This window comes from Macaca mulatta, chromosome 2 (genome assembly GCF_049350105.2).
Source record: "Macaca mulatta isolate MMU2019108-1 chromosome 2, T2T-MMU8v2.0, whole genome shotgun sequence".
NCBI lineage: Eukaryota > Metazoa > Chordata > Mammalia > Primates > Cercopithecidae > Macaca > Macaca mulatta.
In genome coordinates, this window is record NC_133407.1 from 129,911,280 (window position 1) to 129,938,987 (window position 27,708).

The 27,708-nt window shown below is 44.4% G+C and overlaps 2 protein-coding genes and 1 long non-coding RNA gene across 16 annotated transcripts in view; 2 read left to right on the forward strand and 1 right to left on the reverse strand.

The window, feature by feature from the left end:
* The window catches only part of SLC25A26 (solute carrier family 25 member 26), a 162,468-nt gene extending 148,243 nt beyond the window's left edge, over positions 1-14,225 (forward strand). For 3 of the 10 annotated variants that reach the window (XM_015130414.3, XM_077990217.1, XM_077990215.1), the window contains 3 exons: positions 4,725-4,789; positions 5,776-5,849; positions 12,991-14,225. In XM_015130414.3, coding sequence (XP_014985900.1) covers positions 4,725-4,789; positions 5,776-5,849; positions 12,991-13,108 — 257 coding nt within the window. In that variant the 3' untranslated portion in view covers positions 13,109-14,225. 10 annotated transcript variants of the gene reach the window in all.
* The window catches only part of LRIG1 (leucine rich repeats and immunoglobulin like domains 1), a 126,623-nt gene continuing 113,013 nt past the window's right edge, over positions 14,099-27,708 (reverse strand). For all 5 annotated transcript variants that reach the window (XM_077993307.1, XM_077993306.1, XM_077993304.1 and 2 more), the window contains 7 exons: positions 21,609-21,929; positions 19,309-19,590; positions 18,272-18,691; positions 17,602-17,727; positions 16,794-16,940; positions 15,886-16,161; positions 14,099-15,787 (listed from right to left, as the gene is read on the reverse strand). In XM_077993307.1, the coding sequence (XP_077849433.1) occupies positions 15,561-15,787; positions 15,886-16,161; positions 16,794-16,940; positions 17,602-17,727; positions 18,272-18,691; positions 19,309-19,590; positions 21,609-21,929 (1,799 nt within the window). In that variant the 3' untranslated portion in view covers positions 14,099-15,560. The remainder of the gene's footprint in view (positions 15,788-15,885; positions 16,162-16,793; positions 16,941-17,601; positions 17,728-18,271; positions 18,692-19,308; positions 19,591-21,608; positions 21,930-27,708) is intronic.
* LOC144339262 (uncharacterized) lies at positions 15,415-19,025 on the forward strand. Its single transcript, XR_013414100.1, has 2 exons — positions 15,415-16,253; positions 16,737-19,025. It is a non-coding gene; the product is annotated as an uncharacterized LOC144339262 (long non-coding RNA).

Genomic DNA, 27,708 nt, shown 5'->3' on the forward strand with positions numbered 1-27,708 from the left:
GAAGTTATTGTACAGAACAATCTCCTCTAATAGCTCATACATTTTAAAATGCCTCCAATACAAGCATCTTATTTTTTTTTTCTGATGAAGTTCTGATAAGTGAAGGAGTTTGTCCAAGGCCTGCAAAAAATCCGTTGTTAGTAGATCCACATATATTTAGCAAAAGATAAATATATTTCTTATTTATATCTCTTACTGTTTTGAAATTTTATTTGGTACAAATGTTGATCCAGAGGAACAGGGTTACTATTTTAAAGCATTTCTGAAGGATAAACATCACTTGAAAATATTCCAATTTATGAAAAAGCGAGATTCTGTAAGAGTTGCAACATGGTGCCTTACAGAATATAGAAATGAATGATGTCTTATGAAGTCCCTTTAAAATACGTACACACTGCACTTGCAGACTTTACCCTTACATGGCCATAAAGGCAGTGATAAAACTTGCCCTCAAATCAGAAATCAGATTTCTCATCCCCATGTGCTTTTCCAAGTTTAAATTGGCTAAATCATTGCAGATGAACCATGCTGTGTGCCATCCTTGGCACTCTTTCTTGCTCATGCCTGTTTTATAAACTACTTGGCACAAATATCCAAAAATGTCCCACGAGATTGGAGGTGTTGATGGCTTGTCATGCACAGAAATTCCCTTGGCTTCTGGTCAGGGGTGAAACTAGGGGAAAAAAAGGACTTTGCCAACTTCCTTGTTTCAAGTGAACTTCTAAACATAAACCATAATGCAGCCGAAGTATGACATTTGCTACTATAGTGATATTTGGTGCTCTCGTATATTTTGATCAGTTTCTCATAATAAACACCTCTGTACATTCTCTAGGAGAAAAGAGGGTGGGGGAGAAAGAGGCGGGGAAGGAGATTGATTGCAGTCTCTCCATGGGTTAGAAATTCTAGAATAGGGTGAGGGATTACTCGGGTAACAAATGAGAAGGCCTGACACAATCTCTATTAAAATACAAACAAAAACCACTTTCCTTCTTGTTGATGTGGAAGTCTTCCACATCTGTCTGCTTCACTGGAGGTCACGCATAAGAGGGGCGTGGTGGTGCTCTTGTCCCTCCCAGACTAATCAGGAGCAGCGCAGGGGCTGGAGGAGAAATGAATGGCAGCAAGGGTGCCCAGGGGTGGGTCTGGGGACTTCCCCACTGCTGCCCCCACATTCTCAGCCGCTGCTCAGAGGTGACAGCTCCAGCCTTACTGTAGGAAGGTGGCTACTTTGTCTTTATGGCGGGGAGGGGCGGTTAGGGAATCTGCATTTGTTCCTCAAGGAAATAGATATAATTTTATCATAAAATTTTAGTTTCCCCTGAATCCTGTCCTCGACAGCAGTTAGCCTAACATTCAGTAGAAACCTAACTCCAGTGGAGACCGTAGAAGACTGTTTCACGGATGCTTTGAACACAATGGCAGCCTGTAATTGCTGTACCAAATGATTATTTCCTGTGTCATATGTTAGAATGTTCCTTGTATCTATTACCAGTAGCTTACAATGCCCTTAAATAAAACATAGAAAATAACTACATTTTAACTGAAAGTCCTGGCCCCCAGCCCTTCCCCGTTATGACCATTATTCTATTCTATTATCTTCACAAGTCCTCCTTACAGCCTTACAAAAGCATTGTGAGATCCGCGAATCAGAGAAATATTTGATATTTGAAGACGGGCAAATTGATTTATTAGTAACACATAAAATACAGCTTCTCTCTCAGTAGTAAAGTTAGAACCTATTTGGAGCATACGTGTTTCTGTCTTAACTTTTCTTCGTATTACTTTCATGAAACCTAAATCTCCAAGAGAATATTGGCAGGCATCCACACTAAAGTAATGGTGGTAGACCTTTGCTAATGGCCAAAATAAGTTTGATTTGCAGTAACTAAATTTATTAGATGTTCCTTATCAACCTTTAGGTCTTTTTAATTGGTTTAGGATCGTTTGTGAACATTTTCACATATGAAAGTGAGTTTTAACCATTGGACAAATTTTAATTTGTCTTATATGTCAAAGTCATTATGTAGTGGAACAAGTGATACTTTTGGAGTCATGATACATGTGACAGTCCCAGGTCCCACACCAGCTGTGTGGCCTGGGCAAGTAAGTTGGGTGTAAGATGGGAATAGTAACCCTATGCAAATGAGATCAAATAATCAATGTGCCTAGTGCATTCCTGGCATGCCAGATACGAAGTAAGCACTGCAGATATTAGCTCCTACCTTTACTTTTCCCTGCCTTTTAGAGGATGAGTTGAAATTTTCAGTTTATAACTAGAAAATTTCACTAGAGAACAGGACTGTATATTCACTAGAGAATAGGACTATATATATTTTCAGTTTATAACTAGAAAATTTCACTAGAGAAAATTTAACTAGAGAACAGGATACCAATTAAGCGTTTTCAAGTGCCTGCTGTGTGTGTGCTGGTCTAGAGATACGAAGAAAAATCACTCATTAGCTCTGCCCACCCAGGAAAAAGTTATTTTTTTGATTACTGCTGTGAGCCAGATGCTGTTTCAGACGTGTTGCGTAGGCCCATTTAATTCCTGTGTCATACTACTGTCTGCATTTTACAGATGAGAAAACTGAGGCCACTAGGAGACCAGTGGCTGAGAGTCCCAGTTCCGGAGTCAATACAGACCTAAGATCCCATCTCAGCTCTGCGCTAAGTAAAATCTTCAAGTTTTTAGCCTCCGTAAGCCTCAGTTTCCCCACCTGTAGCATGGGGTAGTAGGAGTCCCTAGCTCATAAGGTGCTTCAGCTACAGAATAAGTAATTACCTAAGGCTGGACAACTGGTAGAGCAGGGATTTAAACGTTGGTCTTTCCACCTCCAAAGAAGGGTTCTTTCAGGCTAGACCCTGCTGCTGGTGAGGGAAACAAAACCAAATACATTATTTCGGAGTATAAGAAGTTTGAGATCGTAAAGTTTATTGCCTTTGTGTCTTGTGTCTTTTTCCCTTTTCTTCCTTTCTTGGGGGAGAGGGGGAGGGAGGGATGGCTGGACACATGAATGGATGGATGGATGTTCATGGATGTTCATGGAACCTGTTGTGTAACTAAAAGTATATTTACTTTTCCAGGGCAGAATATATGGTTACAAGAGTAGGATTTCAAGACCAAGTCCACAGAAATTTAAAAGACACAAAGCTTAGCAAGTCTCTGAATTTCAGACAGCCTCTGAATTTAAGACAAAGAGTTTTACATACTCATAATTTGAAATGAGTAAACCAAAGGGGATTCAAATACTCCTGTCAGTTGATAGTACTTACCCCTGAAGTCTGTGACAGTCAGGGGTAACCAGAAGTGGACCATGAGCGCGTAAATAAGTACACCGTTCAAAAAGTCAGTGTCATAATAAATGCTACCATATAGAGGAGGCTTGGTATAATCTTATTTCAGCAGCATGTTTAGAAAGAGGTCAAATGGCCTTCTTGTCCACAAGCCACAAAAGTGAGAAGGAAAGCAGTGCTGTTTCTGGAGTATCCTTCACATACGTGTGTCCTGTTGCCCTTGTAACACTGCCTCTTTCCCCCTAGCTCTTGGAAGCTGAATCTTTATAACACCTTTTAGGGTTTATTATTTTTCTCTCGTAGGGCCTCTTGGGATTTAGAATATATCTTTGTACTGCACTAAATGAAATATTGACACTATAAACTTGGTTTATGTTAAAACAGAAAGTCCTTCAAAAAGTCCAATCTGTGTACAGTTCAGCTGTCATGACATTCAGATAATGCAAACATGAGAGAGAAGGGAGGAAGGAAGCCATAACGTGGAATGCGTGCTGAAGCAAGACTCAGGCTAAGAAGATGTAGAGGAGAGCTTAGAAATGTAGTAACTCTGGCTAGCCTGCTATCAGGAGCCTGTGAAACACAAAAAGCTTTGCTCCTTTAATTCAAAGAATCCAGCCATGTATACCAAAAATCCCCACAATGTTAACATGTGACTCTGTCCATTTTGCTATATGCAAAGCAGAAATGATAGAAGCATTTTGAAGTAGTCACTTTAAAGAACGGTGGTCCAGGCTGGGCATGGTGGTTAACGCCTGTAATCCCAACACTCTGAGAGGCCGAGGCAGGAGGAGTGCTTGATGCAAGGAGTTCAAGACTAGCCTGGGCAACATAGCAAGACCCTATCGCTGCAGAAAATTTAAAAATTAGCCAAGCATGGTGGTGTGCAGCTGTAGTCCCAGCTACTCAGGAGGAGGCTAAGACGGAAAGATCACTTGAGCCTAGCAGGGTGCGGCTGCAGTGAGCTATGATCACACCAATGTACTCCAGTCTTGGTGAGAGACAGTGAGACCCTGTCTTAAAAAAAAAAAAAAAAAAAAAGACAGTGGCCCATAGAAAGTCGTGAACCCTTTGAGAATCATTAGGAGCAGAGGGTCTCACATACTGAGAGTGGGCATCTGGCCATATTCATGTATGTCATACGTGTACACATTCATCATGTACGTACATACACTCATTCGTTTGCTAGTTAATGAGAGAGCAAGATAAATTGTGGAGCCTTGTATTTTTCACCTGAGTGGGTAGAGTTCTGTCACTGCAAAAGAAATGAAGCGTGTGGATAGAGATTGTGCATGTGTGCATCGTGTTCTTGAATCAGTGTACATAATGATGAAGTGATTTGGGCAGAGTCAGGAATTCTAAAAATTACAAAATTATCATGTAATACAGTAAACAGTATCTCACTTGGGTGTTGGGTATTATTTGCACAGGTGGATTTGCCGCTGCAGTCACCACACCTCTAGATGTGGCAAAGACAAGAATTATGCTGGCAAAGGTAAGTGGCAAAATAATGTAATGGAGACACTTCAGATGCTCATATCTGTTAGCACTAGGACTACACGTATATAAAGTAAACACAAACGGCTACCATTTACCTGTAATAGCATCTTATGCTGCCTGTGGAACCTCTAAGAAAACCGCCATTGATGGAACAATATCCCCAGTGTCTATATAACATTGTACCATTTCACAGGCATTTTCCCCTGTGTCATGTAAGCACATAGGGCTGGTAGGGCCACTGCCTGGTAATACTATCTTCAGATAAACTCTCTTTTTACTGCTGACAAACCTAAGGCTCAGAGAGGTTGACGAGCCTCCTGCCATGTGGCAGGCTTTGAACCTAGGGTCACGGTTGGCCTTAACTGGATGAGTTAAGACAGTTGTCAGAAATGTTGAAACCATTTTGTTTAAGAGAAAAATTGTTTTAAAAAAACCCCGCTAGATAGAGAGTTGAAAGAATGCCATACATATAACATACCTGAACCAAACCAAAACAAAAAAAGTCCTATGTTTTTGGAAAAGTAGAACAAATATGGCCAGATTTTAGTATGGAGGTGGCAGGATCCAACCTAAGAATGCTGATCACGTTGTAAATGGAACATTTAAACGGCACTCTATTAAATATGCTTATTAGCTGCTTAGGCAAGTTTCATAGTTGTACCATTTACACTAATGATTCCCTGCCCTCCTCACGTTGCTTCATGGTGCTTCTTTTTCCTGTTAAATAGTTCATCATTCATCTCATGAGCTCTGATAAGCAGAGCCTCCCATGTGGCGTGGGCCACATCCCTGCTTGCCTGCATATCTGAGCGTAAACGCTTCTGGGCAAGCGAGCCAGGTCCTGATTGCCAAGAAACTCCCTGGTATCTGACACTGTGTCCTAGATGAGGGTGATGGGGAGCTGTGCGTCTGAGGATATCTGAGAGGCAAGTGTGTGATTGGGAGCTTCAGAAGATAACAGGTTTCTCTTTGTTCACACAGGCTGGCTCCAGCACTGCTAATGGGAACGTGCTCTCTGCCCTGCATGGGGTCTGGCAGTCACAGGGGCTGGCAGGGTAAGACGAGGAATGCCCTCCCGCCTTTCTTCCTCTCCACCACTCCTCCTCCTTTAGCCTGACTTTGGATGAACACCTCTCCTTCCCTTCTGCTTATGTTCTGCTTTGAGTTTCTATATATTGTGCACAATAGTCTAGTTGATGTTGTATATATGAGATAACGTAGCACATCAAATTGACGGAGTATTCCAATCAGGCAGTTCTCAGCCTTGCCCATCTTGATGTTAGATGGAATTCACGTGGGTGGCCCTCACCAGGGTCTGGGCTGCAGCAGTGATAAAATGGGCTTCTGGTTACACAGTGCAGATATACAAGGGAGTGAAGGTAACATTGCTAGAAGAAAGCATTTGTGGTTTTGATGTTTTTAACTATTATTAGTAACAAATTACTTTCAACGTACCACAGTGCAGGTGGGATGACTCCACAATTAGCATCAATTGAGAACCATTGTACTACAGAAGTGCCTCAAACTTCTAGCTTCATGTCCTAAAAAGGTCTCTCTGCAAGATATTTCAACATTGCTTTGACACCGTAAACTTGTAAAGCCACCTGAATGTTGGGATCTTACAGGCGTGTGAAATAATGATTTTTCTCTTAGGGACCATGTACCAGGGATTTTCTTGCAAGAGCAAAGCAGTGGCCTCCCTTTGGAGAGGGTCGGCAGCTGCCTGGACTTCAGGCGTCTCAGCTGGCAGTGCCGCCTCCTCATCCTGATGCCGAGTTGGATCACTTATTTGATGGTAGTTTTTGTGTACCTTTGGCAGTTTTAATCTCAGCTATTTGATGGTCTGGAGAACATGAAGTTAGGTGAGTCAGGCCCCAGTTAAAGTTTTTGTAGGAGAGCAGCCCATCCTAGATTGAAATTTTCCAGTTGGAAGTTTGAAAAATAGGTGATATTGGATGGTTTTGTTGAATGTGACAACTCTGAGGGATTGATGTTGGGTGCCCGAAGGGTGTCGCGGTTTTGAAACAAGAACTGGGGTGAAGCCAGAGGAATAATTGGCTGTTGACGTCTAGTGAGAGCGTGGGAAGGGCCGAGTGGGGGCGTGTGTGCTGGGAGCCTGCCACTTAGGACTGCCATATCGTGAGCTCTGCTTGTATTTGTGGCACATTCATTCTGCTGCCAGTTCCACAGCAAACAAAGGAATGGTGTGAGAAAAATGAGTCCTGAAGCCACTTAGCCAGTAGCAGGTAAACAGTCTTTATGGGCTGGGTGAGGTGCTCACACCTGTCATCTCAGCACTTTGGGAGGCTTTGAAGCAGGAGGGTTGCTCGAGGTTAGGAGTTTGAGACCATATGGCAAGACTGTCTCTCTAAAAAAAAAATAAATAAATTAGCCTGGTGTGCTGGCACACACCTGTAGTCCCAGCTACTCAGGAGGCTGAGCGATCATTTGAGCCCGGGAAGTCGAGGTTGTAGTGAGTCACAACTGCGCCACTGCACTCCAGCCTGGGTGACAGCAAGACCCTGTCTCAGAAAACAACAACAAAAAAGTTCTTATGTGTTTCAAATAGCAGTTGGACTGCATACACAAGAGAAGTCACATTCAGTGGCTTTTTTGGACTATAAAGCCAAACTGCCACATTTCACTGTCTCACTGATTTCAGTGTAGTTCATGCTTGATTCTGTGGCAGCTGTTGGGCAGACCTCTTCTGTCGACCTTAGCTTTGTGGAGCTGTGCAGAGCCGTAGCCCCTCTGCCTTTCTGGAGACAGTGGTGGCAGGTGGGGATGGCATGATTGACTGGCAACCCCGTGGCCCCGAAAGCTGGTAGCAGTTGAGTAGATTGAAAATCATCTTCCCTGTGCTGGTTGTGGCGTGTATTATACTTGACGTTATAAAACTAAGCAGTGCCGGAAATACAGGCAGAAGAGGGGTGTCTTCCTCAGGCCAAGGGCCCGTCTCTGTCCCCATTGTCAGCTCTGTAAAGGTCATCTGGATTTTTTTGCTTTTCTATCTTCTGAAAGTGTCAGAAGTCATGGGCTCTAGTCAGTCTGTACAGTGTAGTCTCTTGAGAGCATTGCAGACAGCAACGGTTGTCACTTAAGGGAGTTCTGATTAGCCCCTTATTAATGATTAAAGACAATAAATAATTTGACCAAAAAACAGTCACAGAAAAACCTGGGCTGTTGTGAACAGAGGTCCCAGGCATCCTCAGCCTGAAGGTGTCTCCGCCGGCTTCTTCTGTTGGGTCTCCAAGCACACAGCGCTGCTGCCACCTCCTGTCTCCTCCCCTGGGCACGCACTAAGTTTACCAGTTACTACTTGGGTTTTCCAGCAGACACCATCTCCTCACCTTGGGATGGAAAGGTGCTGCCCTCTCGGGGTCAAGTAAGGTGGCGACCACTTTTATCTTTCTGTGTGGTCCACGCAGGTGAAGACTTTGTTCTGGCACGTACTGGGAATACACATATCAGTAGAAATGTATTACTAAACAAACACCGCGTGTTCATTCAGCCCAGCAGCCGAAGGCAGATGGGGAGCCTGCCCACCCTGGATGGCCCCTTTCTGGTTTTCTTCACTCATCAGCTGGCTTTCTGTTTTTGTTGACTGTGCCCTTTATGTAGTAGCTGCCACTGCCGCGAGCATCCCTTTCTGCCTGGCACTGTAAGTGCTTACGTTTGCTCTCATTTAATCTGTGGGCACTAGAACGCGCTCCTGCTCAACTCAAAAGTCTTCACCTGCGAGACTGGCTGGGGCCTTCACTGTTCACATTACTCCACGTTAAGGCCGTAATTACGTTAATAGATTCAGTGGTCATCTATTGAAACCATAAACTGCTTCCATCTGCCTCTTGCCAGGGGCAGCTGAACTTGTGAGTGGCAGAAGCTGAACAAGACACTGGCGTTTAGAAATAAGTAAGGTAGTCAAGGCGGAGAACTTTGTGGCCAGTGTGGTCTCCTGCAGCTCGGCATCTGCTGACTGCCCGTCTAGCACCCTTTCCTTCATAATATGGTAGGAGCAGGGAGGCTCAGCTGTTTTTCAGGCGGGAAGGACATAGTGGTAATTTATGAGTTTTTGTCCTCACCACCCACCCCATGCAAAAACAATATGCATCATGATGCTGACCTTTTTTTTTTTTTTTTTTTTTTTTTTAAACAAGTATAGTTTGGTTTTCAGTACAATTTTCATGGTTATTTTTGGACAAGTAATAAGGGTCCTTAATTTTATGTGCAGTATTTTAATGATTTAAACCCTTAGCTAGCTAACTAAAAAGGGCCTCACAAAACTCTTGAATCTCCCATTTTCCTTAGAAGTGCTGAGTGCTGCAAACAGAGGGAGGCTGCTCAGCCTCCTCCAACAGCTCAAAGGTCTTGGGAGAAAGGAGGCAGCCAGGTGCTGGAAGCAGCCTGCAGGGACCGCCACGTTTCTCTCCAGGCCACCAGCTTGCTTGTCACAGAGGCTTTTCCTGTATATTAAAGGATGCATAGCTACTGTTGGTGTAACTTGACCATTTTCAGTTTTCTTCCATAGACCTGACCGGAAGTCTTTTCACTGGCATATGCACTAGGTCTGCCTTCATAACTTCTTCTGCTTACAGAAGTAATATAGGCATATTTTGTTTAATTGCACTTCTCAGATAGTGCATTTTTTCCCAAATTGAAGGTTTGTGGCACCCCTGCATTGAGGGAGTCTTTCAGCGCCCTTTTCCAGTAGCACATGTCCACTTTGTGTCACATTTTGGTAATTCCCACCTTTCAAGTATTTTCATTATCATATCTGCTGTGATGATCTGTGATCGGCCATCTTTCATGTTACTGTCATTGTTTTGGGGCATCACACACCGTGTCCACCGAAGACAGCAAACTTAATTGACAAATGTGGTGTGGGTTTGGGCTGGGTCACCAACCGGCCATTCCCTGTCTCTCTCCCTTTCCTCAGGCCTCTATTCTGTGAGAGACAATATTGCAGTTAGGCCAATTAATAATCCTCCAGTGGCCTCTAAGTGTTCAAGTGAAAGGAAGAATCACACCTTTCTCATTTTAAATAAAAAACTCCGGCTGGGCATGGTGGCTCACATCTGTAATCCCAGCATTTTGGAGGTCAAGGTGGCAGATGGCTTGAGCCCAAGAGTCCAAGACCAGCCTAGGCAACATGCCAAACCCTGTCTCTACAAAAAGTACAAAAATTAGCTGGGCATGGTGGTGCGTGCCTGTGTCCCAGCTACTTGGGAAGCTGAGGTAGGAGGGTCACCTGAGCTCAGCAGGCAGAGGTTGCTGTGGGCCATGATCGTGCCACTGCACTCCAGCCTGGGTAGCAGCAAGACCTTGTCTCCAAAAAAAAAAAAAAAAATTAAAAGCTGGAAATGATTATTTAGTGAGGAAGGCATGTGGAAAGCTGAGATAGGCCAGAATCTAGGCCTCTTGTGACAGTTAACCAAGTTGTAAATGCAAAGGAAAAGCTCTTGAAGCAAATAAGAAGTGCTATCCGGCGAATACACTAAATGATAAGTGTAACAGCCTCACTGCAGATATGAAGAAAGTTTGAGTGGTCTGGATAGAAGATCAGACCAGCCACATCCTCTTAAGCCAAAACCTAAACCACAGCAAGGTGCTCTCTTCCATGAAGGCTGAGAGAGGTGAGGAAGCTGCGGAGTTTGAAGCTAGGAGAGGTTGATTCATGAAGTTTAAGGACAGAAGTCATCTCTGGAACACAAAAGTGTAAGGTGAAGTGGCAAGTGCTGATGGAGAAGCTGCAGCAAGTTACCCAGGAGATCTAGCTCAGATCATCGGTGAAGGCGCTAACACTAAACAACAGATTTTCAATGTAGATGAAACAGCCTTCTATTAGAAGATGTCATCTAGGACTTTCCGAGCTAGAGAGGAGACATCAATGCCGGGCCTCAAAGCTTCAAAGGACTGGCTGACTCTCTTGTTAGGCGCTAATGCAGCTGGTATCTTTACGTTGAAGCCAATGCTCATTGACTCTTCTGAAAATCCTAGAGCCTTTAACAATGATGCTAAATCGACTCTGCCTCTGCCATAGTAATGGAACAACAAAGCCTGAGTGACAGCACATCTCTTGACAGCATGGTTTCTGGAATATTTTAAGCCCGCTGCTGGGACCTAGTGCTCAGACGAAAAGATTGCTTTTAAAATACTACTGCTCATTGACAGTGCACCTGGTCACCCTGGAGTTCTGCTGGAGATGAATGCTGTTCTCTTGCCTGCTAACAACATCCATTCCTTGGTCCGTGGAACAAGGAGTAATTTTAACTTTCAGGTTTTATTATTTAAGAAATCCATTTCATAAGGCTACAGCTGCATCGACAGTGATTCCTTTGCTGGATGTGGGCAAAGTAAATTTCTGGAAGCCTTCTAGAAAGGAGTCAATATTCTAGATACCAGTAAGAACATTGGTGGCTTCATAGGAGGAGGTCAAAATATTGACCATGCTAAGACTTTGGAAAAAGTTGATTCCCATCCTCATGGCTGACTTTGAGAGGTTCAAGACTTCAGTGGAGGGAAACACATACTAGATGTACTGGAAATAGCAAGACCACTATAGTTAGAAGTGGAGCCTGAAGATGTGATGAATTGCCACAATCTCATGATTAAACTCGAATGGATGAGGAATTGGTTCTTACGGATGAGGAAAGAAAGTGATCTATTGAGGTGAATCTACTCCTGGTGAAGATATGGTGAACATTGTTGAAATGACAATAAAGGATTTAGAATATTTCATCAATTTAGTTGCGAAAACAGTGGCAGAGTTTCAGATGATTGACTCCAATTTTGAAAGAGGTTCTACTGTGGGCAAAATGTATTGTGTGCTACAGAGAAATCTTTCATGAAAAGTAGAGTCCATCAACGCAACAATGACAATTTTTAGAAATTTCCACAGCCACTCCAACCTTCAGCAGCCACTATCCTGGTCAGTTAGCAGCCATCAATGAAAGCAAGACCCTCTAGCAGCCAAAAGATTACAACTTACTGCAGGCTCAGATGCTCATGAGCATTTTTTAGCAATACAGCATTTTAAAATTAAGGTATGTATAATTTTTAGACATAATGCTACTGCATACTTAATAGACTACAGTATAGTGTAAACATAACTTTTCGGTGCCCTAGGAAACCCAAAAATTTGAATGGCTTGCTTTATTGCAATATTCACTTTATTATAGTGGCCAAACTTCTCCTGGGACCAAACTTGAAATATCTGAGTCATGCCTATACTCTTGGTCAAAAGGTTCAAAGGTTATGGAAGCATGGGCCAGGAATGTGTCCTGTAATCCTTAGGCAGCAGGCATTCAGTTTAGGGTTTAGGACACATCCCTGGCATGCCTTTTAGACATGGAATCATAGCCCTTGGACTTGGTTTTATAAACCTGTTTTTAATTTTTTTATGTTGGCATCTGTGTATTTCCTCATCTTTATCAGCTACATAATCATCCACTGTATGTTTGTAGTGTGCCGTAACTGGTATCACCAGCAGCAATGCCACAGTGAAGATGTTTGCACAAATATCTGAGTAGGCATTGAGGGGGGGGGGGCAGTTTTAAAGAATGAATCCTCAATTTATATCCTCGTGGCATTGTAGTTTCACCTTGCATTTCTCTGATTATTCTACATTGCACCTTGGCTGGTGAGCAGCCTTCTGTGGTACCAAGGGACTGTGCAGGTGAAAGCATGCTGCCCCCTTCACAGCCACAGCCCATTTGCCTTTCATGCCTTTAGACAGAAAAGGAACACAGGGAATCCATGGAGCTTCGACTCATTGTTGTGATGTCAGGTTTTGGGGTCTCAAAGGACAAAATGCAACGGAGTCAGTGGGCAGAGCAGCAGCATTGCCCAAAAACCTCTGCACCAAGCGAACCCCTGGAGACCACTTTAGAGGTCTGGGCTGGGAAGTGCCTTCCAGCCTTACCTAGGATTCAGCTCTTTAACGCCTTTTTAAAAGTCAATTTCATCTCTCAAAGGGAAAAATGGCATGAAAGTTTTAGAACTATTACTGGGACAGCGCCATTACTTGCCTTATTTGGGAGGGTTCACAGGTGAGCTGTTTACAAGTGAGTGTTCACAAGTGAGTGGTAGTTAGCCACTAATGAGCATGGTGTACTGAGCCAAGCAAGCTGTGGGTATTGGAATTTAACCTTTCTTTTAAATACACACAACATTAAAAATCCTGTTTTTTCCCCTAAGATTATTTGCAGGTGTCTTCCCTCGAATGGCAGCCATCAGTCTGGGAGGTTTCATCTTTCTGGGGGCTTATGACCACACGCACCGCTTGCTGTTGGAAGTTGGCAGAAAGAGTCCTTGAAGCAGAGACAGCCTCACCTCCACTTCTGTCAAGAGAGGGGCCTGCAGTGTAAACCCTCTTCCGCTGAGCAGCTGTCTGAACTATAGGCCCCAGTGCTGAAGACCAGTTCTGCCAAGATGCCGGCATCGAGATTGTGCCATCCGTGGTGTAGGCTGGCTGGTATGAAGTCATTGGCCTGTATGCCAGAGAGCTAAGAGATGAAAACGGGGTGTGTGGCGGTACTCTGAACAATTTCCTCAGAACCTCTTAATAAATGTTTGGTATTGCTGAGGCCAGGCCTTTCAGAGCTTTCATTTGATCTGTATCTGATCTTTCATTTCCTGCCACCTGATGGTGGATTCAGCAGAAGGCAAGATGGTTAGAATTTTAAAAGAATAGCTTGTTTGGGAAAAGGAGACTTGGGGAAGAAGTTGTCTATGTGGGTGTTTCTCCCCCTAGTTAATTCCTGTTGTGTAAGGTTAGGCTTTGTTGAAAAAAGAATGAACTACACAGGTGCATAGCAAGCATTCTTTCTGGGTAACTAGGCTGCTGGTTTTAATTACCCTCAGATTTCACCCATAAAAACACACAATGTATTATTTTACAGAGCTGTGTCCAGCGCCCCCTGTGGTGTGTGAGAGAGAGCAGCTGCAGCTCAAGTGACTAGGTGGGCCCAGCTGGCTTCGTGCAGGAGGACACGGTGGGTGAGCCATTCTTGCCATTCTCCGTGTCAGGCTGAAAGGAGGGCCTGGGCCAGCTTTGAAAACAACATTGCTAGAAGTAGGCAGGATGAAATGGAAAGGTCACCACACTTTGGGATTTTAGAGCTTGACTAACAAGCTCCAGGCATAGAAGAATTCAGAACGAAATCTCAGGAATCTAGCTGTGTTGTCTGCCCCGGAGCAAACAGTATATGATTTTGCTTTGCCTATTTTTTTTTTTTTTTCCTTTTTTGGGGAAAGATAATTAAAGGCAGAATGACTGCGTTTGTAAAAGGACCACCAACTGTACTGACATTTATAAATGAACCTTTATTAAAGACACTTCAATGCCATCTGTTAGACACTTCAATATTTTACATGGTTTTCAATGTACACTGTACCAAAATTTCTATAAATAAATAACTTTGTACATAAAAGTAATACTTCCTCTTTCACATTGCCTCTCAGAAGCAGCAAATTCACATATTTTGTGGAAGTAAGATTAGTCAGTTAACTGTCAACAAAATTCTAAATATGCTTACCTTTTGAACAGTGATGACACCTGACAGTAATTGTTAACTATTTTCTCCGTAACTCCCTTCAGCTTTTGGCCAAAGGAACATTTTAAGGACCTTGTTTCTATGTAAGTTAAGTTTTACTAAATTACACATTGGCACTTACAAGATGGTTAGCTACCAGTCTCAAAAGTGCAAATATACCCAGAACCCAGGTCAAGGTCTAAGTCTTTTCCAGTCCCAGCTCAGTTTCATCTGTGCGTGGGAATGGCATGGACAGGCCTGCTCTGGATCCTCAGTAGAAATAAGGTAGCCCTGAAAAGAAAGAACTTCCTCCTTTCTATCCCCCAAGGCCAATGTAATACTCACTCATTATATTGGCAGAACGAAAACAGCACTATAGAAAAATCCACAGGTACCAACACCAGCAGCCTTTACCTTAATTAAAAGTCTCAACTAGCGATCGAATGATACTGAGAAGGCCACATTTGCTTTTATCATAAAATCTGAGGAGGAGGAAAGGCAGTGCTTCATTAACTGTTCTGACCATTTGCTTGTGATGGATTAACCACCCTCATTCTATGCCTTAAAGACAGGACTTAAACCTAAAAGGAAAAGCCATTCACTGCAAGCGTGGATGGCACCCGGCACCCCTGGCTCTACAGGGAGGCCTGTTGCAGGGGCATCCACACATGACCAGTGCTCTCCCGAAGCTCCTTCCAGCACATGTGGAGTCTGACCGGGCAGCAGTCTAGGGGTCTGTCTATGAAGTGCAATACAACTCCAAGGCCTTCCCTCCTTCCCATCCCCACCAAAAACTCCTGCTAACAAATGTGGTTGTAGCCTCTATAAATTCCAGCCATGCGTTAAGGCACCAGAACTATTTCCCCACCCCCCTCCAAAATTAAACAGCAACCTGATATGAAAAATAATATTGTCAAAATTGTATAATTTTTTCTGTATAATTTTTTTCTGTTAACCATGCACTAAAGATTAAAATAGCCTCTGTAAAAGATATATATGAAATCTCTGAAAACTCTTATGTACAATGGTATCAAATACTTTTTCTGCCTTTTGTACACAAATCCCCTCTTGCGTTTCTGTGCTTCAGATGCAAGTCCTGTGAGTGACTGATACTCCACATGGAAGTTACAACTATGTACAGATGAGTGACGCTTGAACCCAAGCTTCCTCACAGCCTCTCCTACCTCTCTTTCCCGTAGAGACTGGCATGACAAGAGCTGAGGTAGACAAAACCTAGCTTTTTGGTGCCAACAGCAGTGGCACCCTCTGTTTCCCGGGGAGCTGTCCTGTCAGTGGCATGGACTCGGGACTGGAGTCGCACGCTTTGGGGAGATGGCCATTGGAAACAAGCAAGTGCTGGGCTGCCGTGCGCTCTGGACTGCCTGAAGTTAACGAAGATGCAGGCTGTAGCTCTGCACAGTCCGGGTCGTACAACCTTGCTAAAGTCCAGGAAGAATCCCCTACAAGGAAAGAAAGGACCTGTGAGACCCCCACTTGACCACTGAAGCAGCTCCCAACTCACCTGGTAGTAACTCCTCAGAAGACAGTAAAAAGTTACCTTTCCCATCTAGAGATGCCATTGGCTTTTTCTTCACAGCCGTCAGCATTCTATCATGGTTACTGGGGTAGAGCGACCCCTGGCACTCGGGGCAGGACCCAGCAGCAGTCCCGCTGCACTGGTGATGTGGAGAATGCTCTTGGTCACTCCCACCCGGCTCCGGGCCATTTGGCTGCACGCTGTCTCTGGACACAGGCTGGGGGTGGAAGTCTTGTTCCCTGGAGTAACAGTCCACTTCAGTGTTGCAGTCACTGCATACAACCCGGCCACCATGTTCTGCAGGACAGTGCCAAAGATGGGTTAGAGCCACTGCTGTGGGAGTCTTCATGCCCACACAGAGAACAGGCTGCTCAGCTCCACTGTGCAAGGTGAGAACCCTGACTGCAAACACTGTATGCATGCTTCCTCTTTCCCCCAACTATGTCCCCAGAAAAAGGACTGGGCAAACACCAAGCCACTCATGAACTGTGGGGTCTTTCATGTTTACAGTGAATTTCATACTCAGAGAATATAGTCTTACTACTTCAGGGGGGAAAGGGCCATTAGCGTTAGGTACTATGCAGTGTTGGGTCTTTTCAACAGTTAGAAATTAAGCCTCAAAACAGCCCTGGTGAAAAGGTGCTGACTGAAACTCTACATTTTATTTGTGCCTTGCCCCTTATTTAAGTTGCTTATAAATCTAGAAAATTCACGCTTAGGCTTACCATGCCATAGATTTATTTAGGAGAACTATTCTGGAATTAAGAGAGCCAGGCCCAAGCTTCCCCAAGCTTCCCATTTCTATACTGAACACCAAATTTGGAGACAGCTGTGGACTAAGAATGTGTCTCCCCCTTTGATGTACTGACTAGGTCAGCCCCAATTTCCACTTCAGAAAGAAACTACTTCCGACGGGAAGCATCTCATACCCATCTTCTGCGGCCCAGGTATCCCTTCCGCTTTCTCCGTCGCTTTCCACGGCTCTTTGTGATACCCCGTACAGAGCTTTGGCTGCCTGCAGGCAACGCTGTGAGCGTCGGCCTCTGGAAAGTGGCTTGCATCTCTTGGACAGACACCTGCAGTGAATTCCAACACGATTAGAAACTCTGGGCTTGGTATTTCCCAGTAAGCCTTATGAAAGGAATGAGCAAGGCCACTAGAATAGTCATTTTCTAAAAAGTTCTTCAGAGCGGCAGGGCTGTTGGTCTGGCAAGCAGCGTGTTTTCTATCACTGCTTCCAGGCAGGTACGCCGGCCTTGTGAAATGAGCAGCTCATTTCTCTACAAGGTGAGCCTCTACGGTCTCGGGAAAGAGCTCAGAGGCCCCCACCATTGGAAGTACCTTATCCTGGTGACAGCTTTCCAGTGTAAGACTGGCTCACAGAGCAGACCTGGGCACATTCCCCATGTAAGGAATGGGCTGGTTGGGTTCATGCCCCGTAATGCCCTTTCCAGCTGCTACTGCAGGCAAGCCTACTTTATCCTGCCAGGGAGGTACTAAGCCCAATCCAGTGGCTTCCTTGGGCGGGGGGACAGGACTTTAAAACCTTGCAGAACTCATAAAGACTGGTCCAAAAATAGCAGCCCTTAGTCACAGACTAGAAGTCACAGCCTTCGAGTTCACCAAGTGTGCCCCGTCTGATGCCAGGTACCTGCCCTGCAAAGAGCTGGAGGCCACCTCCAGCACCCGGAAACATAGTCTCAGCAGAGCTCTGCTTCACGGTTACTGAGGCCTTACCGTTGCTCTCAATGTGTCCATTGGCCTGAGGGCCACCCTCGGTCCTGACCACGGTTTCTTGTCGGTCAGAAAGGGTCCCCTGAGAAGAGAGGTAGCTTGGAACATCTGGTGGCACGATGGTTTCATCTGCAAGAAGACAGGACAAATAAAACACCAGGGTCTCAGTCACAAGAAATGCAAACACACGTTCATCGTCAGGCTCAGAAAGGGGATCCTCCCAGTGACGACCATCAGGGCTGTGCAGAGATGGCATGGAGTCCATGTATGCAATAGGCCCTCCCAGAACCTGCTCAGCCTTACTCTACACCCAGTGTGAAGAGCACAGCCGGCAGATGCCAGATGCCACAAGAGGTGGAGACCAGTGACGGGAAGGGAGCCAGGATTCACAGAAGCACCGCACTGGGAGATTGTTTCAGGAACAACCTACTACATAGCAGCAGGGCCTGTGCATAGATGGCCTCTGAGTTACCAAGGAGAGGGAAAACTGCAGGGTGCGTCAGTTACTTATATATGAGAGTATTCCTGTTTAAGGTTAAGTTACTCAAAGTTAAAATGGAATTGGTGGGACTAAAGCCTCAGGAGTTCTGAAGACGCTGGAACCCAGCCCAGTTCCCCAGCATCACTGCCATTCCTCCCTCCTTGAAAGTCAGCTCCGCTGGCAGCGCCTGACCTGTGTTGGTGACACTGTACTCTTCACTCTTCTTCCTGGTCTGGTAGATGATGCACACCCAGACCAGTGACGTCAGGACGATGCTGCTCACGACGGCAATGGTGAAAATGCCTACCGTGGTCCCGTCCTTCCTGCAGCCTGCTGCGGGCAGGACACTCAGCTGGCTGTGAGCTCGCTCCGTGCCCAGGGTGTTGGACATCTCACAGGTGTATCGGCCCGCGTCCTCTGCCACCACGTTCTGAACCACAAGCAGCTGGTTGTCAGGGGTCAAGTGGTGCCGCTCAGTGAGGCTCAGTGGGCCGTCCCCCTTGAACCAGGTGATGCGGGGTGGAGGGTTCCCCATCGCTTTACATTGGAGGGCCACTGTTTCTCCCGCAGATACCACACGGTCTTCCAAGGGCACCGCCAAGGATGGGGTCTCTACAAGAGGGCAGCAGAGATCTCAGTCATTCTCAGAGCCGCAGTTGCTCTGGCGCTGCGCTGTCTTCTGGACAACGGACAATCCAACATATCAATGAGATGCATCTGACATTTTGTATCAGAGTGACAAGTTTTGGAGAAGACCCTTCGACCCACTAAGTCATCTCCGTTCTGGGGGGTGCTTCCACAGGGACAGTGAACCTCTGCTGACAAAAGCCCCCGCTATTCCCTAACTGTCCTGTGTCAGGCCTGTGTCCCTATTCTTGACCAAGCCCACATCCATCCTGTCCAATTCTTAGAATGTTCTATATCTAAACCCTATGAAGACTCTGAATTCACCAGCTATCATTTCTTTTAAAGAGAGAGAACCACTTAAGAAAAATTAATTCAAAAAGCAGCCCCAAATTTCAAACAGGGTCGAAAGGCCTACCACACATACCACCCCTGGCCACACAGAGCATTTGAGAGAAGCACACACACACACACACACACACACCCCGGTGGAGCAACAGCCAAACCTAAGACAGTCCCCCGCTGCCCCCCGTGGAGCAATAGCCAAACCTAAGACAGTCCCTGTCCCCCCCCTCCCCCCCCCCCCCGTGGAGCAATAGCCAAACCTAAGACAGTCAGGGTGGCATTAGCTGAAATGGAGCCGGCCGAGTTCTGGGCAGTACAGCTGTAAACCCCTGCGTCGTCTATTTTCACATCAGTGATGAAAAACACGTCGTCATCTGGCATGACATGCATGCGTCGCTCACGGGCGGCGGGGAAATCCGTGCCTCCATCCTTCTGCCAGGCAATCTGAGGGTTCGGGTGACCTGTGGCAGCACATTCGAGGCGGGCCATGGTGGTGGTCCGGATGGTTATGTCGTGGGGCGTTTTGGTGAATGATGGCAACACTGGAAAACATATGTATACAGGGTCGGCTAGATGCAAAGCCAGGAAGTCTCCTGGCAAACACCTACCTGTCACTGTGCCCAGTGCCAGTTCACTTCCTTTCTCCCAATGTCTGCCCAGGACCACTCCTGCCACCTGTGAATCAGGAACCCCCAGCTTCTCCCACCACAGCTGGAACACTTCCATCAGCCTTGCCTTGTACAGCCTAGGCTGGCTATAGTCCCTTCAAAGCAAAGGCTTTTACTCTACATAGCAGTGTCTATACGGGGGTTGCAGGGGGTGCCCATCCACGCAAGGTAGGGCCTGATGCTTGCCTGCCTTAATTACCCACCAGGAAAGACGCTGTGGAGATGGAATTACAGAGGGAAGGCGGGCATGCCTCCACCCTGGGAGAGCAATGGGATGGCTCATCCGTTTGGACGGGTGTTCATGGGATGAATGGGATGGCTCATCCATTTGGAAGGGTGTTTACCAAGGGTGTTCCTGCCCACCGCTGTATACCCAGGCAGGAAGCATTCAGCTTGCTAGCTTGCTCAGCCTAAAGATCGATGTCCCGACAGAGTGGGATGCATCCAGCCACACGTCAGGCATCACCGTAGTTCCTGTCAACGTTAATTTGGGGGAGAGTCTAACAGTTCTCTGAGTCTTCCAGAAACTGTGAGGACTTGGAATAAGCCAAGACAACGCGACCACACTCTGGTAAAGCAGGTGTTTCCCCATGATCTGTGGGGGCTTAAAGAGCACAGCAGATCCAGCATTCTGATGATTCTCAAGCCAATTCTTTTTAACTAGAGGGTTAGTAATCAGGATAACTCCATTAGGTTACTGGGGTGGGATAGTAAACTATTCAAGCTATCTACTCCCCACCCTTTGCTCCAAACACAAAGTAACACATGGTCCCCTTGACAAGCTCTAAGGCTGGTTAATGAGTAAAAACCTGTCAACTGCCAGGACACTGTCTCTTTCAGGCCAGGGTTCACACCAGCCTTGCACTCCACAGCCTCTGGAGCAGTAGCCAGCCTCTGACTCCAATGCTGTACTGTCTACTCAAACAGCAGCTTCCCCAGGATAAGGGGATGTTTGGAATTTGGAAACCAGATTATCTTGGCTTACACAGGATAAGAAATGGACAAAAACACAAGGCTAAGCTCTCCACAATTTGACCTAATAACTATTTTTTTTTTTTTTTTGGAGACAGAGTCTGGCTCTGACACCCAAGCTGGAATGCAGTGGAGTGATCTCAGCTCACTGCAACCTCCACCTCCTGGGTTCAAGCAATTCTCGTGCCTCAGCCTCCTGAGTAGCTGGGATTACAGGCATGTGCCACGACATCTGGCTAATTTTTGTATTTTCAGTAGAGATGGGGCTTTGCTATGTTGGCCAGGCTACTCTCAAACTCCTGGCTTCAAGTGATCTGCCCACCTCAGCCTCCCAAAGTGCTGGGATTACAGGCGTGAGCCACAGTACCTGGCCAATAACGAGATTTTTATTTTTATTTTTTTTTTTGAGACAGAGTCTTGCTCTGTCATCCAGGCTGGAGTGCAGTGGTGAGATCTCAGCTCACTGCAAGCTCCGCCCCCCAGGTTCACACCATTCTCCTGCCTCAGCCTCCTGAGTAGCTGGGACTACAGGTGCCCGACACTTGGCCCGGCTAATTTTTTGTATTTTTAGTAGAGACAGGGTTTCACCGTGTTAGCCAGGATGGTCTCGATCTCCTGACGTCGTGATCCGCCCACCTCAGCCTCCCAAAGTGCTGGGATTACAGGCGTGAGCCACCGTGCCTGGCCAATAACTAGATTTTTTAAAGTCAACAAAAACAAGTAACTCATTGAGAATAACCCTTGAAATCTGCAAAACCTGCTCTAGGGCAAACCCAGGCAACAGTATGATTTAATAGCGCCCCAGAGAAGCATGTCTGTGTCCTGTCTCAGTCATCCTACATGGAAAGCTGAAAGGGCAATCAGGGAGTGTGGTATGTAGGATTCTGGCACTATAACAAAGAAAGATGGTGTTCCCATACCATTCACGGTGAGCCTGGCCTTATGTGAATAAGTGGAGCCAAAGTGGTTGGTGATGACACATTGGTAGCGGCCCTCGTGCCCAAAAGTGACCTGGCGGAGGTGCAGGATGGTGGTGTACTCCATCACTTCCCCGTCCTGCGCGTGGACGTGAACAAAGTTCTCCATGTCTGCGTTGGTCAGGACTTCATTGTCCTTCTTCCAGGCAAAGGTCATGGGGGAGCTGCTGCTGCTGGCTGCTGAGCACGTGAACCGGATGTCCTTCCCCACCATAGCCATGGTGGTTTCTGGCTGGGTGATGATCTGTGGCTTCAGGAAGTCATCTGGGGAGAGAAGGGTCAACTGTAAGGCAATGGGTTCTTAGTACACACAGGAGCCAGCTGCTGTTCATGCTAACAAGAAACTGACTCAGATACCAAGCCGGAACCAGAGCTCGAGGTCCCTGTGCATCCTCAGCCCCACCAGAGGCCATAAGAGTTGCACCATGGATATCTGACCTCATCTAATTATAAATCTGTGAGTACTGATCACCTTTATGATCAAACTCCTTGATTAGAAATTAACCCAACACTTCTCAGTTCTCAAACCAGCCAGGTGGCAGGTCCCTTAAGACAACTGGCTCTGCCTGCTGACTTTCACACAAAACAGAGTCAGGCATCACTGGTCATGGCTGCAGAGATCTTATCCACAAACCTTACTCCAAAAGGAGGGGGTGTGAAACACTTCCAAAATGCCAGAATAAGGACCTCCAAAAATCTGCATTAAAACAATGAAAACACCTGGAAAAATGGTCAAAAGCAACTTTTTCACAATTCTGGAAAACCAAAGGCCTACAACAATCCATGGAGTGTTGATTCAAGAAAATAGCAACATCTCAGTAAGAAATGTGAGCTTTTTGGTGTTTTAACTTATCCTAAGCCCCATTATCTTATCTCCCCAGCTCCATGGTAGCCTTGAAACCCAGCAGCCTAGCAACCACTGAAGGGTCAGAATGGGTTCCCCAAAAGCCCCCTCCCCAGAACTGACACTATGTGACCTACCTGGCAGCAACCTGGCAAGCCCCATTCACAGGATTTGCATTTATTTGCCCTGTCTAGTTTGCCCAGCAGGAGAAGCCCTAGCCCCAGGGCACATGACCACAACAATCAGTAGCCACTGTTTAACAGTGCGGCTGACTGAGGGGACAACACAACTATAAAGGAAAATGTGGGGAATACAATGTTGATGGTGGGCTTTGAAAAGGTCCAATACGTTCCTGGGGATCTAGACAGCCACATGCAGGTGCAAGGCCATGTGCATGCCCAGGAAAGACCTGAGGGGGTCCTCATTTCTCACCTGTGGCTGAACATGACTGTCTACACAAATACAAAGTGGATGGCACACCCCAACACAAACACAGCCGTCAGTAAAGGATAGGAGACAGTGGTTGTGGTGACAAGGACTTTTCTGTCCAACCATTAGCTAACCACTAAACTAAACAAGCAGGGACTTAGGGGGACAGACTTTACAGCTTTTGTCCAGGAAAAGTCACTAGGCAAGCTGTAACAATAAATAGCAACAGCAGCAAATCCTGGGGGAGAAGAAGGGGAATATCCAGTTTCCAGAGTTGCCACATTATTTTATTTTAAATGCCCAATTTTCAACAAAATATTATGAAACAAACAGGAAAAAAGCAGTCAACAGAAACTCTCTGAGGGAGCCCAGACTTAGACTCACTAAATAAACTTTTTAAATCTGCAATTACAGGCATGTTCAAACACCTCAACGAAACCATGTCTGAAAAAAACTGAAGGATAGTGGCCAGGTGCGGTGACTCACACCTGTAATCCCAGTACTTTGGGAGGTTGAGGCGGGCAGATCGTGAGGTCAGGAGATCAAGACCATCCTGGCTAACATGGTGAAACCCCATCTCTACTAAAAATACAAAAAAGAAAAACAAAAAAATAGGTGTGGTGGCGGGTGCCTGTAGTCCCAGCTACTTGGGAGGCCAAAGCAGGAGAATGGCGTGAACCTGGGAGGTGGAGCTTGCAGTGAGCCGAGATCGTGCCACTGCACTCCAGCCCGGGCAACAGAGCAAGACTCTGTCTCAAAAAAAAATAAAAAAAATAAAAATAATAATAATTAAAAAAAAATTGAAGGATAAAGTATGAGAAAATTTTATAGCAATAAAGAGATAAATTACAGATATGAACCAAGTAGAAATTTTGAAACTTAGAAGTACAATAACTGATATGAAAAATTCACTAGAGGGGCTGGACAGCAGAACTGAGCTGGCAGAAAGAAGGGGTAGGGAACTTCAGACAGTCAACTGAGATTATCCAGTCTGAGAAAGAAAAAAGAATAAGGTAAAATGAACAGAACCACAGAGACTTGTGGGACAACATCAAGCACAACAACATACAAATCATGGGAGTCCAAGAAGGAGAAGAAAAAGGAACAGAAAAAGTATTTGCAAAACAAAGGCCCCAAATTTGATGAAAAAATATGCAGCCACACATCCAAGAATATTAATGAACTCCAAGTAGAATAAATTCAAAGATCCAAACCCAGATGCATCATAGTCAAGCTGTCAGGTGCCAAAAACAATCCTGAAAACACAAAAGAGGAGCAACTCATCACATTCAAGGGATCTTCAGTATTATTAACGGCTGATTTCTCACCAGAAACCACAGAGAACAGAAGGCAGTAGGAAGACATTCAAATTACTGAAAGAAAGATGTTCAACTACGAATTCTATGTATTAAAAAAACCCATCCTTCAAAAATGAAGGAGAAGTTAAAACATTCCCAAGTTTTTATTTTAAACACATACAAAGCAAGTTGACTGTTACCAGACCTGCCCCACAAGAAATCCAGGAGAGTATTTAGTATGGCTGAAATGAAAGGATATCAGAGAGCAACTCCAATCCACACCAAGAAATAAAAAATCCCATTAAAGGTAACTACACAGGTAAATACAACACACAGGATACATGTATTTTTGTAACTCTCTTCTCCTGATTTAAAAGACAGCTACATAAAGCAGTAATTGTAAAGCTGTGTTGATGGGCTTAATGAAAATGTAATGTGTACGACAATAGTAACATAAAGGAAGAAAACTGGATCTTAATAGGAACATAATTTTTGCATATTATTGAAGTTAATTTCATTATTTCTTTGAACTAGATTGTTGTAAGATGTTAATTTTAATTCCTATGGGCAAAACTAAGAAAATAATTTTAAAAATACCTGTGTGTATATTTAAAAAACAGGGAATTAAAATAGTACACCAGAAAATATCTATTCAATACAAAACAAGTCAGTAATGGAAAAATAATGAAACAAAAAGATAGGACACATAGAACAAATAAGGGGCAAACTCTACCTTATCAGTAATTGCATTAAAAGAAAATGAATTAAACACTCCAATCAAAAGGCAAAGATTACCATAATGGATAAAAAACCATGATCCAGCCACAGCCTGTAAGAGACACAGTTTGGATTCAAAGATACAAACACGCAGTCACCAAAAGAGAACTAAAGTGTCCATACTACTAACAGATAAAACAGGCTTTAAGACAGGACTTTTTACTACAGAGACAGAATAATATTTTATAATGTAAAAGGGTCAAATGCATCAGAAACACATAAAAATGATAAATACATATATACCTAATGGAGCGCCACAAAACAAAATCTGACAGGATTAAAGAAATAGTGCAACAATAATAGTCTGTACACTTCAATACCCCACTTTCAACAATGGATAGAACTAGTCAGAAGATCAAGGAAACAGAAGACTTCAACAACACTATGAGGGGACTTGAAAAAGTTCATGGAAAATGGAATTATAAACTTTATTTCTCAACCTCCATCAAGTTTGAAACTCTCTGGAGTGATGATACCAGCCATTTAGCCCATCCCTAAGAAATTGAGGGTCCTGGAAATTTAAACATATCAATGCAGTCTTTTTTACATTATTAACTGAAGAAAATTGGGTGCCCTTTAAAGATTTTTAAAGATAATAACTAAAAAGTTAGATGGAGCCAAATCAGGACTTATAGGTGGATGTCTCATGATTTCCCACCAAAACTCTCACAAATTCACTCTTCTTTGATGAGAGGAATGAGCAGAAGCACTGGCATGGTGGAGAACTCTGGTGAAGCTTTCTCAGGCATTTATCTGCTAAAGCTCTGGCTTTTTTAAAACACTCTCATAATAAACAGATGTGATCATTTTTTGATCCTCCATAAAGTCAACAAGCAAAATGCCTTGAGCATCCCAAAAAACCTGCCATGACCATTGCTCCTGACTGGTCTGCTTTTGCTCTGACTGGACCACATCTGCTTCTTGGTAGCCATTGCTTTGATTGTGTTTTGTCTTCAGGATTGTACTGGTAAAGGCATGTTTCATCTCCTGTTTCAATTCTTAGAAAAAATGTTTCAGGTCTTGCTCTCACTTCTTTAAAATGTCCATTCAAGACTCTGCAGCTGATCCAAGTAATAATGGTTTTGGCACCTACTGAGTGAAAAATTTGCTGAACTTTAATTTTTCAGTCAGAATTGTGTAAGCCAAACCCATTGAGATGTCTAAGGTGTTGACTATTGTTTCTGCTGTTAATCATCAGTCCCCTTAGGCACAAACAAGATAGTCTTTTCCTTGCAAATTGATGTGGGTGGTCTGCCACTGGGGGCTTCATCTTCAACCTTCTTAATATGAGTTATCAATGTGTAAACTGCTGATTTCTTTGGGGCACTGTCTCCATAAACTTTTTGTAAAGAGTCAATGATTTCACCATTCTTCCACCCAAGCTTCACCATAAATTTGATGTTTGTTCTTGCTTCAATGTTAGCAGAATTCATGTTGCTCTAATAGGGGCTCATTTCAAATTGATGTCCTAGTGCTTCAAACTAGATGCTATTCAAACATGCTATAACAAGTTAATAAACGTTTATTTTGGTGCAAAAAAACCTGGAAACCTATGCACAGTGTTTTCATTATACGCATTTTCCATTAATTTTCTGAAGGCCCCTCATAAAAACCAAATAGAGGCTGGGCACGGTGGCTCATGCTTGTAATCCCAAAACTTTGGGAGGCTGAGTGGGCAGATCACATGAGGTCTGGAGTTCAAGACCAGCCTGGCCAACATGGCAAAACCCTGTCTCTACTAAAAATACAAAAATTAGCTGACTGTGGTGGGCAGGCATCCGTAATCCCAGCTACTCGGGAGGCTGAGGCACGAGAGTCTTTTGAACCTGGGAGGTGGAGGTTGCAGTGAGCTGAGATCGCACCACTACACTCCAGCCTGAGTGACAGAGTGAGACTCTGTCTCAAAAAGAAAAAAAAAAAAGCACAAACAGACCTAATAGCTATCAATGGGATACTCCACTTAGCACCACCAGCATGAATATTCTTTTGAAATACACATGGAATATTATCCAGGATAGATCACAATTTTTTAGGTCACAAACCAAGTCTCAATCAATTTAAAAAAGATGGAAATCATACAAAGTATCTTCTCTGATGGCAATGGAATGAAACTCAAAATTTAACAGTAGAAAGAATACTGGGAAACTAATTTGTGGAAGTTAAACAGTACACTCCTAAAAGGCAAACAAGAAATCACAGGAGAAATCAGAAAACACTTTGAGATGAATGAAAACAAAAACATAACATACCAAAACTTGGAAGCTGCAGCTGAAACAATGTTTATACATTTACGGCTGTAGATGCCTATATTAAAGAAGATCTCAAATTAAAAATCTAACCTTTTAAGAAATTTTAAAGAGGAAGAGCAAGCTGTACCCAAAGCAAGCAGAAGGAAAAATAAAGATCAGAACAGAAATAAATGAAAATAAATAGAAAAATAGAGATGATCACTGAAAACAAAAGTTGGTTCTTTGAAAATATCAACAAAACTGAAAAACCTTCAGAAAGACTTGTAGTAGGGGGGAAAAGGCTCAAATTACTAAACTCAGGAATGAAAGAGGGCACACTACTACCAACCTTACAGCAATGAAACAGGGAATACCATAAACAACTGTATACCAATAAGATAATCTGGTAAAAATTCCTAGACAGACACAAACTACCAAAACTGGCTCAAGAAGAAATAGACATTCTG